Source organism: Salminus brasiliensis, chromosome 1, assembly GCF_030463535.1.
Source record: "Salminus brasiliensis chromosome 1, fSalBra1.hap2, whole genome shotgun sequence".
NCBI classification, from domain to species: domain Eukaryota; kingdom Metazoa; phylum Chordata; class Actinopteri; order Characiformes; family Bryconidae; genus Salminus; species Salminus brasiliensis.
In genome coordinates, this window is record NC_132878.1 from 57,644,297 (window position 1) to 57,661,930 (window position 17,634).

At 40.6% G+C, this 17,634-nt stretch overlaps 1 protein-coding gene across 2 annotated transcripts; it reads right to left on the bottom strand.

Annotated features, from left to right (window-relative positions):
• Positions 1 to 1,049: 1,049 nt before the first annotated feature.
• fkbp1b (FKBP prolyl isomerase 1B) lies at positions 1,050 to 17,387 on the bottom strand. Of its 2 annotated transcripts, XM_072696772.1 has the most exons (4): positions 17,054 to 17,386; positions 12,987 to 13,034; positions 2,978 to 3,090; positions 1,050 to 1,792 (listed from the first exon to the last, which is right to left on the bottom strand). In XM_072696772.1, the coding sequence occupies exons 1-4, from the start codon at positions 17,088 to 17,090 to the stop codon at positions 1,664 to 1,666; spliced, it is 327 nt and encodes a 108-aa protein (XP_072552873.1). In that variant the 5' UTR covers positions 17,091 to 17,386; the 3' UTR covers positions 1,050 to 1,663. The 2 variants fall into 2 exon arrangements, with proteins under 2 accessions (XP_072552873.1, XP_072552881.1); XM_072696780.1 differs by lacking the exon at positions 12,987 to 13,034 and having other exon boundaries at positions 17,054 to 17,387.
• Positions 17,388 to 17,634: the final 247 nt, after the last annotated feature.

Genomic DNA, 17,634 nt, shown 5'->3' on the forward strand with positions numbered 1-17,634 from the left:
ATGGATCAGGGGTATGTCTGAAGGAGGAAGAATAAAGTATACGCTGAAAAGAACACCCTGGCTCAGGAAACATTGGTCAGGAATGCTACCAGAAGCTGGCAGCTGGCTATGCAGCAAGTCATAACAGTAAATCGGTGCTTCATGTTTCTAGAAGCATATTTATAACATCAATACATTGGGTTTATTGTAGCTAAAATAACAAATTATTTATTTTGGTTTATATGCTTGTTTTAATATAACTTTATTTTTAAGAATCACCAGAAATACTTTTTGTAGCTGAAGGATTTCCCCCATATAATCAACAATTACATGGTGGAAATTGTAATTGTAAGTCTATTAGATAATTGTTTAATAAAAAGGGATTCAAATCATTTTTGGGTTATTTTACAGCAAGAGTATTAATTTCCAGTCCTTGTAGGTATGTGTCCAGCACATTTGCGTAAGTGTCCTGCTCAAATACATTCAACATACTACTAGTTCTACATAGTTAACTGCTTAACCGACTAAACCTGGCAGTTAACAGAGTTGTACCAGTGTGTGTTTGCACAGGGAATCACATACTGTTCTCTACATACAGTACTCATGAATGGACTACCAATGGTGGTGTCATATTTTAGCATACTATATAGCATGGCAGCAAGCTGTTTTGGTCTCAGCCTTCGCTTTGGGAGCTTGGTGTAGTGTGTCATTATAGGTAGATAATATGAAAATAACTACATACCGAAATTATATCAGCAGATGCTATAAAACTTTTTTTTTGTTCATTTTATACTACTGTGCTACAATATCTGCATTTTGTTCATTTTACTGTATTTGTAACCTTCTACTAATGTAATTTATACTCCATGATAATCCAGGTAGTTCTAGTTTCTACATTTATTTAAAAAATGTTTATGTGTCGGCATTAGTAGATATGTACATGGAAAATACCACTGCATCCCTAATACCAGTTTCATGATTGGAAACCTAACATTTCTATATTTGTCAAAAAAATTACATTCAATTAATAAATTACCATTCAGCACTAAAGGAAAACAACAAACACTTGCTTCAAAGAGCTCCAAATATTATTATATTTATTAAGAGTTGGTTGATAAAATGTTCATAGAAGCCAAAGCACTCCATGGTACAGTATTCACGTTGTTCCAGGCATAGGCAAAGGTTTGAGAACTCCTATGACACTTGCAGCAAATGTTTAATAAGGGATACATAGAAAATATACTAAGTACAGCAACATTGTAATTGTTTCATATGCGCTCAGCAGGACATATGTTATTTATCAAAAGTGGTAATGCAGACAGTGGTTGTTAATGCCCCTCAAAATATAGAATTGCCACGTACTTTGCACCCTACCTCCACTTAGAAAACAGTAAGGCAGTGGTTTCAATCCAAATATTTATGCTGTGTTGTGGTGATACTGATTTGATGCTTCTATGTCATTTTCAAAGGAATTAGAACCTAATGTGAAAACACAACATTACTTGTGATCAAACTAGGATTGAGTTGTTTAAAATGTTTCGAAAGAGCTAGATGGCGTACATAACATAGGTTGGCAATGAAGCAGAGGATATGTGGAGTGTCTAGTTCAAGAGGCTAAATTTGTGGGAAGGGTTTCCTTGGTGGGGCAGGGGCTAGAGTTTCCTCCGATCCTTAAGATGAAGGCTCACTCCAGCTTTAGCAGCTCCACATCAAATATGAGGGTGGCATTAGGGGGGATGACCCCTGGGTGGCCTGTAGCTCCATATGCCATATCTGGAGTGCAAGTGATTTTCGCCCGTTGGCCCAGACTCATCTGAGAAAAGAGAGAGTAATATTAAGCCACTGACTCCTACGTTTTTATATTCAGTTATGTAGATACTATGAACTATTTGGTCATTTCTATAAAAAAACGGGAATGCAGGGTTATGTCAACTGTAAAAGTAAGGAATAGAAATGTGGGCCACATACAGGCCTTTAGAGCAGTATGGCGGGGGCTATTAAAGAGATCTGACCTGAGGCCAGATTCTCACAGAACTACAAATACATCTTGATAGCAGTATTATACAGCAGCAGTTTAATGATCCCACTTTTAGTAACAATTGCTGACCATTCATGTAAGCAACCTAAGTAGCCACACGACTGATTTCAGTCTACAGAATCACATACAGCCTATGATTAAAACTTAAAGCAGTAGGGTATGAAAGAAGTGACCACATAAATTATGTTTTTTCTTTAAATTCTTTTGAGTTTCATACCTGCATGTATTTCAAATGAAATACATATGATAATAATTGATTTACAATGACATAAAGTATATTATATTGAGTTTTGAGTATTTTTGACTTTCCATTTCAGACATTTAGCCCAGATAGGGGTTCTTCATTTAACAAAACAGTGAGTGAAATGGTTTGTGGATGTACACACACCCTAAGAACAAAACAGTTTATTGAAGGATTCACATTATCATATAAAGTGAAAAAATACATGACTAGAATGGCTCTATGGTCATACGGTGAATTGAGCCTGGTGAAATACTGACCATACATCACAGTTAGCTTGGTGCTAACATTGCAAATCTCATATTGGTAGTACCGGAAATGAGCACTGTGGTTAAAATAAGGGAAACCTGATTCAGATTTTGATTCACAGTTAATAAAGAGTGCGTAGAATAATTTCCTTGTGTCAATGTTCTGTAATACCAGGCCAGTATGTCCACAATTAAACAGATTCTATATTTATGTGTTGTGCCTGATGCTACAATAGATAGGGATACAATGTCCTCTGCTCAGACAATTAACTACGTTAACACTATGTTGGTGGTAGGCTACTGTTACCCTTTTAAAAAATATTCCACATGATTTGAAAAAATTGGGAGCAGAAGAAAATATGCTGAATGAAAACACCAGGGCTTTTATTTAGTGGGACAGTGTGGTAATACAATTAAATGACAAATAAGTATAAATTAGTGCAGAATGAAACTTTGTCTTTGCTTAGTTACCTGTGCAACTCCTTCTTCCCAGCCTTTGATGACTTCCTGTCGCCCGATTTTAAATTTAAAGGGCTTGTTTCTGTCTCGTGAGGAGTCAAACTTCTTTCCATTCTGCAGCATTCCTGCAATTGGAATGAACACATTACAAAATATACTCTCTGAATGTATACCGAACCACACTAAGAGTGCTGTGCTGTGCTTTGCCCTGACAATAACAGCACTCGACCAATATGCCTATTGCATGGTGCAATGTGAATCTTTTCATCTCCAGGAACAACAGTTTGAAAAACAAGGTCAGTGGATTTCATGAATAAAAGAGAACACTGCCTGGCTCAGCTGCTTTTGCCCCGAGGACTTCAACAGTGCGTCTCAAAATCAAACTGAATTCAAAACACAGGAACGGTCTAATAGCACACGACTGGCCCTGAGAAGCGAACAGTCCTGCCCTTATCTAAATCTCCAGTGGCCTTCAAGCCCTCATGATCCAAATGAACAAAAGGAATGTGAAATATGAAACATTGGCCTAATTCAGAGGATTATTTTGAGGTTTTAAGTAGGCCACCTTTCGCCTGCATGTATATCACAGGGGAGCGTAAAGGGAGAAGTAAAATGCACTAGCACAACAGTGCGCCCACAAAAACCGTCCAGTTAAGCATGGGGAGAATATGAGCCTAAAATAAGCAGAACTGTCGCTTTCTGCACAAAGCTCCTGCTGATTCTCATTAACAAAGGGGACTTCCTAAACACTGAAGCTCAGAGCTAATGGGTTTGCTCTGCAGATTTCTTTGAGTGGGCTGAATGTAAGATGCTATAAAATCGAGACAAATTTCTACTCCAAAAGCGTGTTCGTTAGCGACATAGAAAGAAGTATTCGTTTAATGTTCAGATGGATTTCCTTTGTCGCCCCAATTAAACCAATATTAAGTATTATCATACATCTGTAACTGAGTAAAACACATTAGTCATAGCATGATGTCGTGCTCCAACCCTGTTGTGGTTTGTAGATTTAAAAGTTCACCCCAACTTCATGCTTTTGTCAATTTGCAGACTTAACATGAGAATGTCTTTTTATGTCTCACACAAGTAAACTCTAGCTCCACTCCACTGTTTTGTTTAAATCACAATCAACCAATCAGTTCATTAATAGCCAACTTGCAGATAGACTGTGAGGAAAAGAGAGACTGCCAATGCTCAGTGAAAAGTCTTGTACTGTACTGCGTCTAACATTGCACTCCCTATACTTAGAAGGATCTAGAGCTTCCAGGAAGGTCCCCTTGCCAAGATATCTCCCGACAGTCTGGGACCCTGTCCAACATCAGTCAGTCCCTTATTACAAGGGGCGTTTACCATCTGTTAATTCTCTCATGACCATGAATTGGACTCCACTATCTCACTGATTCTGCTTTGCCAGGATAAACCCAGAGATCAGAAGGTTATGTAGGTTAGAACCACATTACTTTTGATGCCCACTAAAAGCTAAGTGCTGCTAAATTCATGTTAGAAGTGAATGCAACGCATCTTGAAAATCAATTCACACAGCTACACTGCATCTCACCGCACATGGCCTTCAACGTAGCAAAACAGAACGTTACGTACATGAGTTTACTGAGGTTAAGTTCGCGATCTGAAGGGGAAATATGCAGACAGATTGACTGTGATCCAAAGCGGCAAATTCTCATTGCCATTTTATCTTTAAGCTTCAGATTCAGAGAAGGGATCTTTTCTATGGAGTCGGCCTGAGCCTTGCACCAGCTTCACTGTAAAAAATCTGTGGCCTCTCTTCATCCCAGACACACTTGAGTAGCGTGAGAGCTCGGACGGCCCGAGGTTCAGTCTGCAGTGCAGGCTGTCACTGCATGCGGCTATTTTTACCTCTGTTTACAGTATCTGTCCAGCAGAGCTAGCAGCCAGTCTCCCCAAGCCAGGCTCAAATGTAACCAGATCAGACGTGCATACGCTAGCTGTCTGTAAAGGGCTCTCACAGACATGTTAGCACATTTCAGCATTTAAACACAGCGTCAGGAAAAAGTTGCTCACACACCATTCATGAAGGAGGAGCAAAGTGTTGTGCGTATTTCCTTTTCCTTTTCAGAAAAAAATAGGAAATCAATGGTATAAACTGACCAATAATTTTCATGTATATTTTTGTCCCTCATATATTTTACAAAGTAATAACAACATTTTCTCTAAATGCATTTTAAACTGTCTAAGGCAGTGAGCAGTAGGGTATCTTACCCAGGAGCACCACAAGAAGTACTCATTTATTCCTGGGATTTGAACCAACAACCATCCTACCAGTAGAAATGGTTAGCTAAGGCTATTTATGGAGAACAGCCCATGCCAGAGCTGAAAGTAATGACTGCAGAAGAACAATATGAAATACAGTGCAAAAATGAACTGCTTTACCTTAACGAAATGCAAAGACTTGCCTTTTTAAAAAGCCATTAATTTCAAACAACATTGGTTACATTAGTTTTTTGATCCCTTCATTGGACAAGCGATTATAAAAAATAATAACAGGTAGACGGGAAGACTAGAAAAGCCCAGTCTGGTTTTTATTAATCTTGATTCTACTCAGGTACACAGTCTAGGCTGCTGGAGGTGGGCCACCAATCAATCATCGTGTGAATACCACAGCCTATTTGAGGATTGTTGCTGGCCATGTGAATTGCTTCATTACTGCAATTTAACCCATCCTCCATGCTGCCTACTTCCAGCATGATAATGCTGGAACCCAAACCTCCAGACTGAACAACAGGAACGTTCCTATTCAACAATAGTACACAAACAGTATACAGTATGAATGGAAACATTACGCAGGGCTGCGGCTCATCAAGAAAGCTGTTGCCTTACGCATGAACATTGCAGCTTTAGACACCCACTGACTCTTAAGTTTCTGCAGCCAAAAAGGTATTGAGATGATCGGGTTACTCATCCCTGTGTGCTCCTGCAGAATGAGTAATGTCATGGTATCTGCCAAGTGACAAGTTTCATTGGAACCTTATCTAATGCTAACAGTAGAGTATGTTACTAGTATTTATTTTCTACAAAATTGAGACAATATTCGCTGTGAATTGAATATATCTTGCTAAAAACATTCTTAACAGTAAAAGTCTTACACAGCTAAAAGCAACACACATACAATACACATGAACACAGGTTCGGAATAAATGTTATGAAGACATCTAATGGTTAGAAGAACAGAGTTAGGAGAACTGCTTAGTCTGTGTGTACTGCAGTCACTGTATGAATTTGATCAGTTCCACAAGCAGATCACCGGATTTACTGTAATGAAGGACTTAGTTAAACTAGGCATTGCATGGTAACTGGAAATACTTTGGAAAGAGCTTTGGAAATGCTTATGGCAAAAGATATGCAGTTGGAGGGAGTGAGATAAAATCATACAATTTTGCTTAAATTGCCTTCTCAGCAAGGGAAAGTGAGACAGCTGTGAACAGCTAAGCGGGTAAAAGATGACCTGATTTCTAAAAGGCAGTTTCAAAATAACAAAAAAGAAAAAGAGCCCAGAGCAAAGGTTTGGGCACATTGCATGGTCAGTATTTAGTCATAACCCTTTGGGCAAATATTGCATCTTGTAAACACTTTTTGTAGCCAGTCTAGGTCTGTCTGGGGCTTTTCGCTCATTCTTCCTTGCAAAAGGCTTGTAGCTCTTCTGGTTTAGAAACATCATAACTACGCTAACAAGCCAAACTAGCTCACGTGGGAGGTTAACGTAGGAGGGACTTTCCACTTTATTCAAATTACCATCCAATTTAAAGATCAGCAAAATCTTGGCCAGTTTTGTCTCCATTTCAGTCACAAGATCAGTGCTGCTTAAGAAACAAGCTCAATGTCAATATAGCACTTCAGTCACTACAATTTTTAATCCAACTCTGTAGCAACAAGGGCTTTCGTCTACACAGAAGCATCACTCTTTAGAGCAAGAGAACATTCCCCTATTTCAAAATGACATCACTAGTCTGATGGCTGAGCACCGCTGGCCAGGTGACCAGAATCCGACACTGGAACATATCTGGGACCTTCAATACCATCAGAGTGCTCAAATACGGGAACTCACCACGAGTCAAAGCCAATGCTCATAAAAGTGTCTGCTTAGAGCCTATGTATTATTAGTCTTACTATTGTTAATAATAGAGCTGACGGGGCCCGAAGAGCACAACTGGCTTCCTGTGCTCCAAAAATAAAGCCCAGGGGCTCCCATGTGAGTGGGCTAATTGATTTGTTCTGCCTGGCTGGGTTAGGCAAAGGTAGGTGTTCACTAGGGAAAGGGTCCAGGTCCATGACTAATTTAGGCATGGCCTAAGATAAGACACATCCTGTTTTCCTTGGCTCAGCAGATTAAGGAGAGAGGAAACCTAGCACAGAGAGCTAGGAGTTCACCATGTTTCTCTTTCTCAATTCACACGTAAATCATGACCCCGCTATCAAGCTGGATACCATTAAATTAATCCTCGGTATTTAAGAAAAATATCTAATGTATCAGCTCCAGCTCCAAAATAAACCATCTCATGGTTTATTAGCAATATTATGCATTTGTCATACAAGATATGTGGGCTATCAATCACTGTCATGATCATTAGGGATATAACAATAAACACACTGCACTAGTCATTATTCAGTAACAGCTGTAAATAACTGAGTAATTGTTGTTAGAGTGTGAGGATTTAAAGTATGGGCTCACATACAGGCATTCAGGGTTTAAATAATAAAGAAATCAGAATATTATCATGCAAAACATTTTTTTGAACTGTATTTTAGTCCCAGCGTAAAGTATCTCGCTAGAACAAAAAAAACAAAGGTGTATCATATCCTCCCCAGCCCTGTAACAGCATGTTCCACTGTCTGTCCAACTGAGACAGACAGAGTGGATCTGCAGCACACTGCAGTATCACCCAGCTCAGGAAATGTAACCCAGCCACTCCCCTAGCATTCTGCACTAGTGCTCTCCAGCTGCCTCACATTAATGCACTGAATCGTCCATTATGTGTGTGTGTGGGGGTGGGGTGGGGGGGTTGGGGGGGGGGGGGGTGGATGTAATCCAATTGGGCAGTAAACTAAATTCACATTTTCATTTATATAGTCCATGTCAGCATTAAAAGACGCACAGCACTGCAACAAGCAGATCGTTTTTGATATTGCAGTGCCAAAGGCCTCTGAACAACAGCAACTCACATCCCCTCACCCCGTTTACAATGTAAAATCTGTATTCGCCATGACTCTGCTTTGGCAATTCGCCTACAACTGTAACAGCAGAAAATGCACCAACTGGGTCTATAGGATAGATGTTCATTAACATTAGTACCACTGACAGTAGAGGTGTAAAACACTGAGGGCCCTATTTTAGCCATCTTTAGGCGAGACGTTAACCGCACACGGCGCAGCTTGATTTAGGGTGTGTCGTGTGTCTTTGCTATCGTATGCCTTGCACAGCTCGAAACGCGCAACAGGCATGTGCTAAGTCTCTTAATTATTCATGAGTGTGTTTTGGGCGTAACGTGCAATAAATCAATCACTGTGTCACTTGCCATTCCCTTTAAGAGCCAGGTGCAGTCTGACTTTGGAGGATTGCTATTTCAATGGCGCAAAGCAGAGGGTGTACCCATGTTGGGCACGCGCCTGTGTTGACAATTCACTGCCAAGATAGCAATGAATGTCTGACTGTTGAAGTCTGCCTAGGTTGTTATCAGTCAGTGGTGCGCCTGTGTTTTCCGTTGCCAAGATAGCAATACGGCAGAAATCTACCTGAACAAATATTCTATTATATTCGCGAGCACTGTTGCTATTTAAACGAAGCAGGTGGAAGGCCTGTTGGCGGGGTGTTAGATAGTAATGAGCATCGCAACGCGCCTTGCACAGGGTGTAAGATAGAGCCCTGATTTTCTTCACCTACAGTGGCATCTGTCAAGAGGTGAATGTATATGTCAGTCAGTTCTTAAAGGTGATTAAAAGGTGTTAAAAGCAGGAGCCTCTTCAACAGTATGTAAATGTAAACCACAGAGGGTTAAGCCTAATGACTCTTTCAAAGCTTTCTCTGTTTATATAGCAGTGGCAGACTCTGAGTCACTTAAGTGGACACTTTTCCTATCCCTCCTATTATACACAGTGCTGTGCAAAGGTCTCAGTAGGTAGCATTTATTTGTTCAGAAACACTAACATTGGAATAAATGCACATAACAGACAATAAACACAATGTAATTGTGTGTGTTTATCCTTAACCGCTTCCGAAGCTCTCCTTGAGGAAGGCCAGTATTTACAGGTGCCATCAAATACCTAGTTTATCTACTCAGGCCTTCATTAAAGTAAATGAGGTGAGCTGCCGGTGGAACTGAACATCCATACAGTGACCATGGAGTTCACAGAGAATCAGCCACCAACCCTGTTTCACTTTCTCTCTTTCTCTCTCTGCTCTTCTAAATAACATATGAACTCAGGAAAACATGGAAATTGTTGTTAATTGTACTGCATTTATGTTTACATGTATTTATTCTAGTGTTATGAAGTGTTTTGGCAGACAAAATGGCACAATGCTGAGATGTTCAGTGTCTCTACAGTGCTGTACATTATTAAAAACATGCCTCTAAAATGCTACAAGGGTGTGCACAAGCAAAATGAATGAATGGGGGGGAAAGAAGCATTCCGTGTTTTAAAAATATTCAATGTGTAAATGTATTTAAATTGGGGAAAGTAAAAGGATGAACCACACTCTCAGCAAAGATGGTACTTTAGCTTGTAACAATAAGGGAACCCTTGGTTTTTCATATCTTTATAGTACCCTTCTTAATAGGTTGTTAAGGAAAACAATATTAGAGGTACTCTGTATATAATCATTGCTTATAAAAATAGCCTTCACAAAATCATTTTTATGTATGTATTCAAATAAAAACTCACCCATATAGGTTTATCTTTCTTTGCAGCAAGTAAACTTTGGATATAACATATACTATATTACTAAATATTACTGCTACTGAGTGCTGATTGATTGGTGAGCTGATCAGCTCACTGACCAAGCAAAGCAGTTCACACCTACTGATGTAATTAATATCCATACGGGATTGTTACAAAGACCTATAACCTATTAGAAATATGACTGCAGTGTTAAAGCATGCTCTTGTATGTGCTCGTCTGTGTTATAAAAATGGTGGAGTGAATAACCATTAAATGGTGGCAAATGTGCACAAAGGGTACACATGGCCTTATTCATTCTGGTTTCTCTCACTCACTAGCATGTGATCAAATCCAATTAGTTTACTGGGCGGCATTTCTCCTCACAGGACATTCTGCGGTGTGCATCAGCAGCAGTCTTTGGTGTACTAGCTTGGACAAGAAATTGAGCCCTGGCCACTTATGTGTGAGGCAGTGATGTTATCCACCGCACTGTCCACTTGCGTGAGTTTAAATGAGTGAAAGCACAAGCTAAGAATAGCACACTAAATGCTTAGTTTTAACCATGAGCTGTAATTTCAATGCCGATACAAATTTCCATTATCACACCAACACATGTTTCTTACCTTTCCTAAATCCCAGGAGGAAAAAAGGAAATCTCAGGATTAGCTCTAATGTATGGAACCTATGACCAAACTCATTTTAGCAATGCTTAGCAACAACAGCTGTAGACAGGGCAGACAGTCAGAGAATGAGTGCTCAGACTGGGCATTAGCTCTCAGCCAACAGAGTCAGCTGCATTACAGACCTCAACAAAGCAGCTCTGCAGCCCCTAATATAGCAGCTACTGCAGGACAGGATCTGCTGTGCAGCACTGGAGAAGAGCAGATGCAGCATGTCAGAGACACGTAACTGCAGACACACTCATTTTTCACAGACATAGGTGGAAATGCTCGCACGTCAACGTAAAAGCAAAATTAGTGGTGTGGGGTTAAGTAACTTTCTGGCGGGTCAAGAAAAGCATCCTGGGAATTTTAAGCTGCATGATTTGGAACTTAATGTTGTGTATGTATTAAATGTATTTTGCTTGGAATAGCTGAATAATAAGATTTTGGTACAAACATTCTTATTTAATTCTTATACCCCGTCCAACGCAATGGCCACTTTGGGAAATATGGTGTTGTTAATACTAGGGATGCACCGATCCGATACTAGGATTGGATATTGGTCCCGATACTAACAAAATTTGCAGGATTGGGTATTGGATAATTAGTCTGTTCCTTGGGGCCGATCTATTCATGGAACCTGATTCTAGCACTGTCAGTATTCTAGGCTTTATAACCAAGGATCAGAGTAACCCACAGACACCATACATAGCATATCATAGCAAACAGCAAGACTCCCCTTATCTAAGGGATGCCCTCGACCTTTCATCAACGCTCAGTGAGTAGTCCAGCTTGCTTACATATAAGGAGAGCCAAGAAGGGGGAAGCTGCTACCTCCTCTTTAGTCTCACAGACAGCACTGTGCTGAGGTCTAGCACAGTTATTGTCAGATTGTCGGATTGGTATCGGGTATCAGCCAGTACACAAAATGCATGTATCAGTATCTGTATCGGAACGGAAAAAGATGGAACAATGCATCCCTAGTTAAAACTTGTAACACTGAAGAACAGCCCATCACTTCTAGACTCCGTTAGCTATGGAAATATGGGTTGCTACACAAAGCCCACCTTGTGACAAATAAACAAACTGTACATCCTCAGACTAGAGCTAATGTCACATCAGAAGGAGAACTCAAAAGCGCAGCGTGAAGAAGCAAGACCTGTGAAAGTAAGCAGGTGTCAGGTGAGTGCTAAGCTAAAAGCTAACCCAGCTACAATCTCTTCAGCTGGCTAACTGCACACCCCACCAAGAGGACACAGAGAGGACAGTAACACTATCCGGTAAGACTAGGGATTGCTATGGTATGCTTGGCTAGGCTGGGCTAGGCTATGCTACGTGGCTCCTGTGAGCCATCGAGGTGACGTAAACCAGCCAATATAGGTAGAGCTTATCAGTATTTCACTAGTTCACCATAAAAGGAAACAACAGCTTCATTCGGAGGCAAAATAAGAGGGTTGTAAATTGGCCTGTAAAACAGCAGGTGAGTAGTTCTTACCCGAACCAACGTCACATATTTAGTAATTATACATCAAGGAACTGTCCTCTGACTTACTGAACGGATTAAGATTTCACTCATTGTCAAGATTTGCTTTTTGAGTGCATTTACTCACAAAACACAAAATTGTGTCATTAATAACAATGGCAGGCACTGCATGTTTCAGTCGAGCTCATCTTCCAGAAGAGAAATTAGCACTGGCAGTATAACTGAGGTCATGAACTTTTGTAACAGCAGTCCTATTCAAGGTGTTGTATACTGCATACTTTCCAAAAACCTCATATCATATTTCATCGTCACATTACTCGGGCCTTGCGGCATAGCCGCAAGCAAGACATCACAGCGTGTCATACGTAACTGACTGTATCATCATCCCCTCTTCTGCGCCCCAAGAGCAACAATAAACAAAATAGACAGTGATCTCACAATGTTATGACCTCATAACAGCCTGAGCTGTTGAGCAACACAATTTATGACTGTCAGGGCTGTATGGAGTGTCATGCCCTGAGATGAGAAGCTGAAACTGTAGCCTATACATGGTCTTCGGAGGGGAGGAACCACATGCTAGCCATATAATACACACCTACTTTAGGCTTTCACGTGGTCCATAAATGGATTAGGCCTTGAGTAATAAATAATCACTGACCGGATTGCTTGCACACAGAAAAAACCCCCACAAAAAACAGGACTGAGGGAAAGCTTGGTAACACAAGATAGGAAAATGACCATAGTTATCAAATCGCCAGTGTATTTCAGGGCAGTTATCAAAGAGATGCTCTTAGATACAGAAGGGAAAAAAAACATTAAACAAAGGGAGTCAGAAAGTTGTTATCGATATCCTGTTTCCTGCCTGTGTAACCTGGGAGTCTAGGAGGGACGCCTGCGCCACACTAAATATGCCCACAGTCAAAACAGGCACACAGGCAATTCCAACAATAGTGGGATGACTCTTTACCTATGTAATGCACTACACATGTCTGCCCCTTCTTTGGAAAGGTTCTGCCTGTGAAAAAAACAGAAAACAGAAAGAAGAAAATGAGACATATGAACAATACTGTTAACTATCACACACACACAAACACACACCGGTGAGGTATTTGAGTGTAGTGTTAAAATCCGCATTTGTGCCCACGTTCCCTTGAACGTACAATGTGTAGCTGCAAGAAAAATGTCATTGGCTAAAAGAGGAAGAAAAACAGACATATCAGACACAAATCAGGCCCATCCAACTTGTACGTGTACTCTAGAGGATCTCAAAACAGCTACTTTCAAAAAATAAGAAAATATAACCCAAATATGTTGTGATTATCTGAAGGCAGGTGTAATAGCTACTGTATAAAACTAGAGCTGTACAATATATCGTTTGTGACTCATTGGCCCAATACATGTTATTTAAACTTAAACTTAACTGTTTACACGTAACAGTCTTCCACTGTATTGCTAGCTTACAAACCCCTTGTCTTTCCATGATGCAGAGTAGTAAAAAAGTAGAAAAGTAATAAATCTCCATTTTGTCCATTTTTCTGAATTTGCATCATTTAAAAACCATTTGCATTTTGCCAACAGGTATAGTCCAAAATTAGATGGGTAAAAATCTTTTTACATTGACTTCCATTACAAGAACAGAGTGTTTTTTTTCTTTAGGTTTGGGTTCCTAAGTTCCTAAGTTCAAAATCATATCTGTCATATCGTGTCTGTTGACAAGGCTGTTGATTCAATACACATGGAGCATTTAACAATTTAATAGAGATTTTCACTGATTTTATTTTAATTTATACAGCATTGTTCTCTGAAAGCCTTACAGTCCACAAACAGAGTGTTTGCTGTTGTGCTACAAGTGGCTGATAATATTACATTTTTTAAATTTTGTATCTAACAGTAATATATAGGGACAGATTTCTGGATAGGGATTTTTAATTCAGTCTGATCTTAATTTAGAGCTTCCCACATCGTCATCATAATAACTTTATTGAATATTGGATTTATGTCCACATCATGAAGTTAAGAGTGCTCTAATCACAACATTAAGATATCAACATGAACACAGGCATGCCCTTATTACAATAACTACAGTATTCTTCAAGATATCATGCACGTAAATAATATAAGAGCAAGAAAATACCACAGATTATAGAAGTATTAAAGATGTGTGTTTCTTATAGTGTTATATAGTTATTTTTATTTAGAAAATGTCAAATCAAGACACCAAGTTATCACGCTGCTTGATAAACATGTCAAATCAGGAGTCTAATGTAAACTAAGGTTTTTGCGGGGGCATTGCAGTCACAGTCTAACTGTAATGTGGTATTTTATAGATATTCTGCAGCTGCAGTACTGACATGGAAGTGAGTAATAGTGTGAACGTAAGTAGGTGAGCATGCGTATGCGTGAACCGCATCCCTGTTCCTCTCTGGGGCTGGGAGGAATTCATGCTGCATGACAGCAGGCCATTGGGGTAAGATAGGATGTCGGTCAAGAAGAGGGTACAGATTCAAAAGAGCAGCAGAGATGAGAAAAGTGAAAGAGATATTACCAGAGAGGATTTACAGTCAATACGTTCTCGACACCGGCAACCCCAGCCAGCACCTTTTAAATGTGCTTCAATGTGTTTTCTTTAGGGTTTCTGTCCATCTTTTGTTGAACTGAACCCATCCAAGGTTCATGTGTGATGTTAATGCATTTTGTCTATGGATCTTAAATAAAGCAGTGCTTGCAGATCAAATGAGCTAATTCACTGCAAAGAACAAAAACACCACGAAGAGTGTTATGCTTTGCTTATGCCTTGATTAACATCAATGTAGTGAGTCCATATCTTGCATAATGGGAACCTTCAGCAAGAAATGAATGCACATGATGTATAAAACTTATACATATCTGTATCCTTGGCCGCCTTACTTATCCCATGATACTCCACCAACTTTGTCAAGAGAAAAAGCACCATAGTTGTTAACGATTATTTTCCCTTAATATTGTATTTCTTCCAAAACTTGGTCAGTGTGATAGCCATATTCTGACTAACGATTTTAACTAGTTACACCTCCAGCTTACATTATTTGTCGGTATCCTGCCAATGACATGCCGTATTGCTGCTTCCTCAGTGCGCGTCAAATGCGATCTGGTTGTATGTACCGTCATCACAATGCTCCCTTCTAAGGTCCTGACTTATGAGACAGAATAGGCAGCAAGGTGACAAGGCAGCTGCCTTCCATTTCAGACACAGCCAATGTGTTTTGGTGGTGCTGCCTAACATGCATGTACATATTGGCCTTACTCTCTCCAGGGAGAGAGTGTAGGATGGCACTCCTTCTCCCCTCGTCACTAAGCGTGATGCTAGCCAGTGTGGACATCCGCTAGCTGATCAATCAGAAATGGAAGTTAGTGTTCTCCTTCAAGCGTGTTCAGCTGTCCAATGTCGTAGCAGCAGTTTGGCAAGATGCGACTGGCTGACTGGTAGCATTATGCAGCTAGTGGGTGGGAACTGGAGATGACTAATAATTGGGGTGAAAATTGGGTTAACATTATTTTACATATATTAATATTATTATTATTATTTTTCTGGCCTTTTCTTGACATTTTTGATCGTTTTCAGCTGAAATGTTTTGGTGGACAAATGAGCGCTTGATTAGCCTCGATTGTGTTTTTTTGATATTTCATAACTTGAGGTACAATATTCAATACGATAAATGTTCGAAATTAAGACTTTGTGATAAAAATCTTATCATGAGCTTATCAGATTTTAAATAAAGATGAGATCTTTCTGTAAAGTACAGCCCCCCCTCCCTCCAGCACCCCCTCTCTCCCTCCCTCCCTCCAGCCCCCCTCCTCCCTCCAGTCCCTATCACAGCCACTGAGAACAGTTATTGTAGAATGGCACATATCACATCCTATCGCTCTCAATGACTTTGTTTACACCTCAACTGAGTTTTGAAAAATTAGTGTCACTGATTTTTGGGACCAGAGGACTGTCTGTGGTGTAGTAGGTGTAGTATGTAGTAATCAGCCCTAACTATACATGCAGTACAGGGTGATATACACACACCATCTGCAAAATCACACTAATTTAATCAATAATAATGAAAGAACAGCTGCCTGTTATGCTCACCATCTGTACATTACAGTAGGATTACAGTGTACTACTACTTGTCAAGGCAAGGTAGTGTAATGGTAGACAGGGAGTGCAACAAGTGGTGGCAGTGGAAAGCCAATAGTGTGCAGTGTAATAGAGAGGTGTGCTACCAAACCCCAGCCAGTGCAGCCAACTTAGCCTGCAGAGCCACGGATTAGCCATCAAAGCTCCCGTCTAGCCGAGACGAGGCTGGGCTTTCTGACACAACTAAGTTCACAACATAGGTTTCACAGCTTCTAACACCACTGAAATGATCTAGTGGACATGTTTTTGTGGAAGAAACGGGTGCAGACAAGCGGCCAGTGAACGTAGCTATACCAGCAGTGTACAGTTTCCATTCATTGCTGGTCGAGGCGTTAATTCCCCGGCCAGACAGAGCAATGATCTCCAGCCTGTAACCTAACAGGCCCGGGGGAATGGACGTCGGCTGTCTAATTGACGAAAACCTCAAATGTACGAGGCTGGAGTTGACTTTTTCTTCTTCGGATTTTCCGCTCCACCTTAAATGGTGCAGCCGCTGCAGACAGGGACTGTGCGGTGAACGGTGCAGGCGCCTGCACGCGACTGCTGCACCATTTAAGGTGGAGCGGAAAATTGTCATAAGGAGCCCAACTTCAGCTTCGTAACTAATGTGCAGATAGTAGTCAGTCATTTAGCGATTAGCATTTCAGCACAAGCTGTTTTTCAGCCAAACACGTCCTCTTCGAGACCGTGCGCGCGCAGGCTTGTCAGCAAAGCCGTCTAGGTTAAGACTTCCAGCTCGCGCTACAGTTCTCCTCATCTGTGCGTCCCTGCAGTGAATAACGTTATTAGCTAGCTCCAGGAAATAAAACACACACACGAGGCGTCCTGCTGTTTTTCTGCGGAGGGAAATATGCTGTGCTGCGGCAACTTACCATCTCCTGGAGATATTGTTTCCACTTCTACACCCATTATGGCAAAACGGTGGTTCCTTGACCATAAAACAGAGAGGGACAGGAGCAGGTAGCCCTGTTGATGGGAGACCGTGTTGTAGCTAGCGAGCACTCCGCCCACCAGCTCGTGGAAAATCAGCCAGGGCTCCGTGTGATGAAACGGGAGTCTCTAACTCACTGAGCTGTCCTGTCCCCCTCTTATCTCCCTACCCTGTGTCTGAAGCACATCCAGCGGCTTTTTGCTTGTAGGAGCAAATGTGTAGCCGGCGCAGAGCCGAGGTCCCTGGAATTTCCCCCCAAACCTTCCTGAATACAGCCTCCCACTCTTTCTTATCATTTGTTTGCGAGGAGCCAAGCCTCACGTCGTCCATCATTCTTCACAGCAGATTCATATTGAATAAAATTATGGTTTATGCAAAAGTGATGATTGAAACTTTATAGGACATAAACAATGTATTTATGTACTGATGTATTATAGTACATATCAACAGGATCTGCAGCCATCATCTTATAAATAATATTATGCTACTATAATATTAAATAATAACTTATTATTATATAAA

What these genes read in the sequence shown, in the direction of transcription:
- fkbp1b (XM_072696772.1), bottom strand. Translation starts at nt 17,090, where the DNA reads ATGGGTGTAGAAGTGGAAACAATATCTCCAGGAGATG. An exon ending in ATGTGTAGTGCATTACATAG is followed by an intron (nt 3,091 to 12,986) that starts GTAAAGAGTCAT and finishes TTCCAATTGCAG; the next exon opens with GAATGCTGCAGAATGGAAAG. An exon ending in GGGAAGAAGGAGTTGCACAG is followed by an intron (nt 1,793 to 2,977) that starts GTAACTAAGCAA and finishes CTCTTTTCTCAG; the next exon opens with ATGAGTCTGGGCCAACGGGC.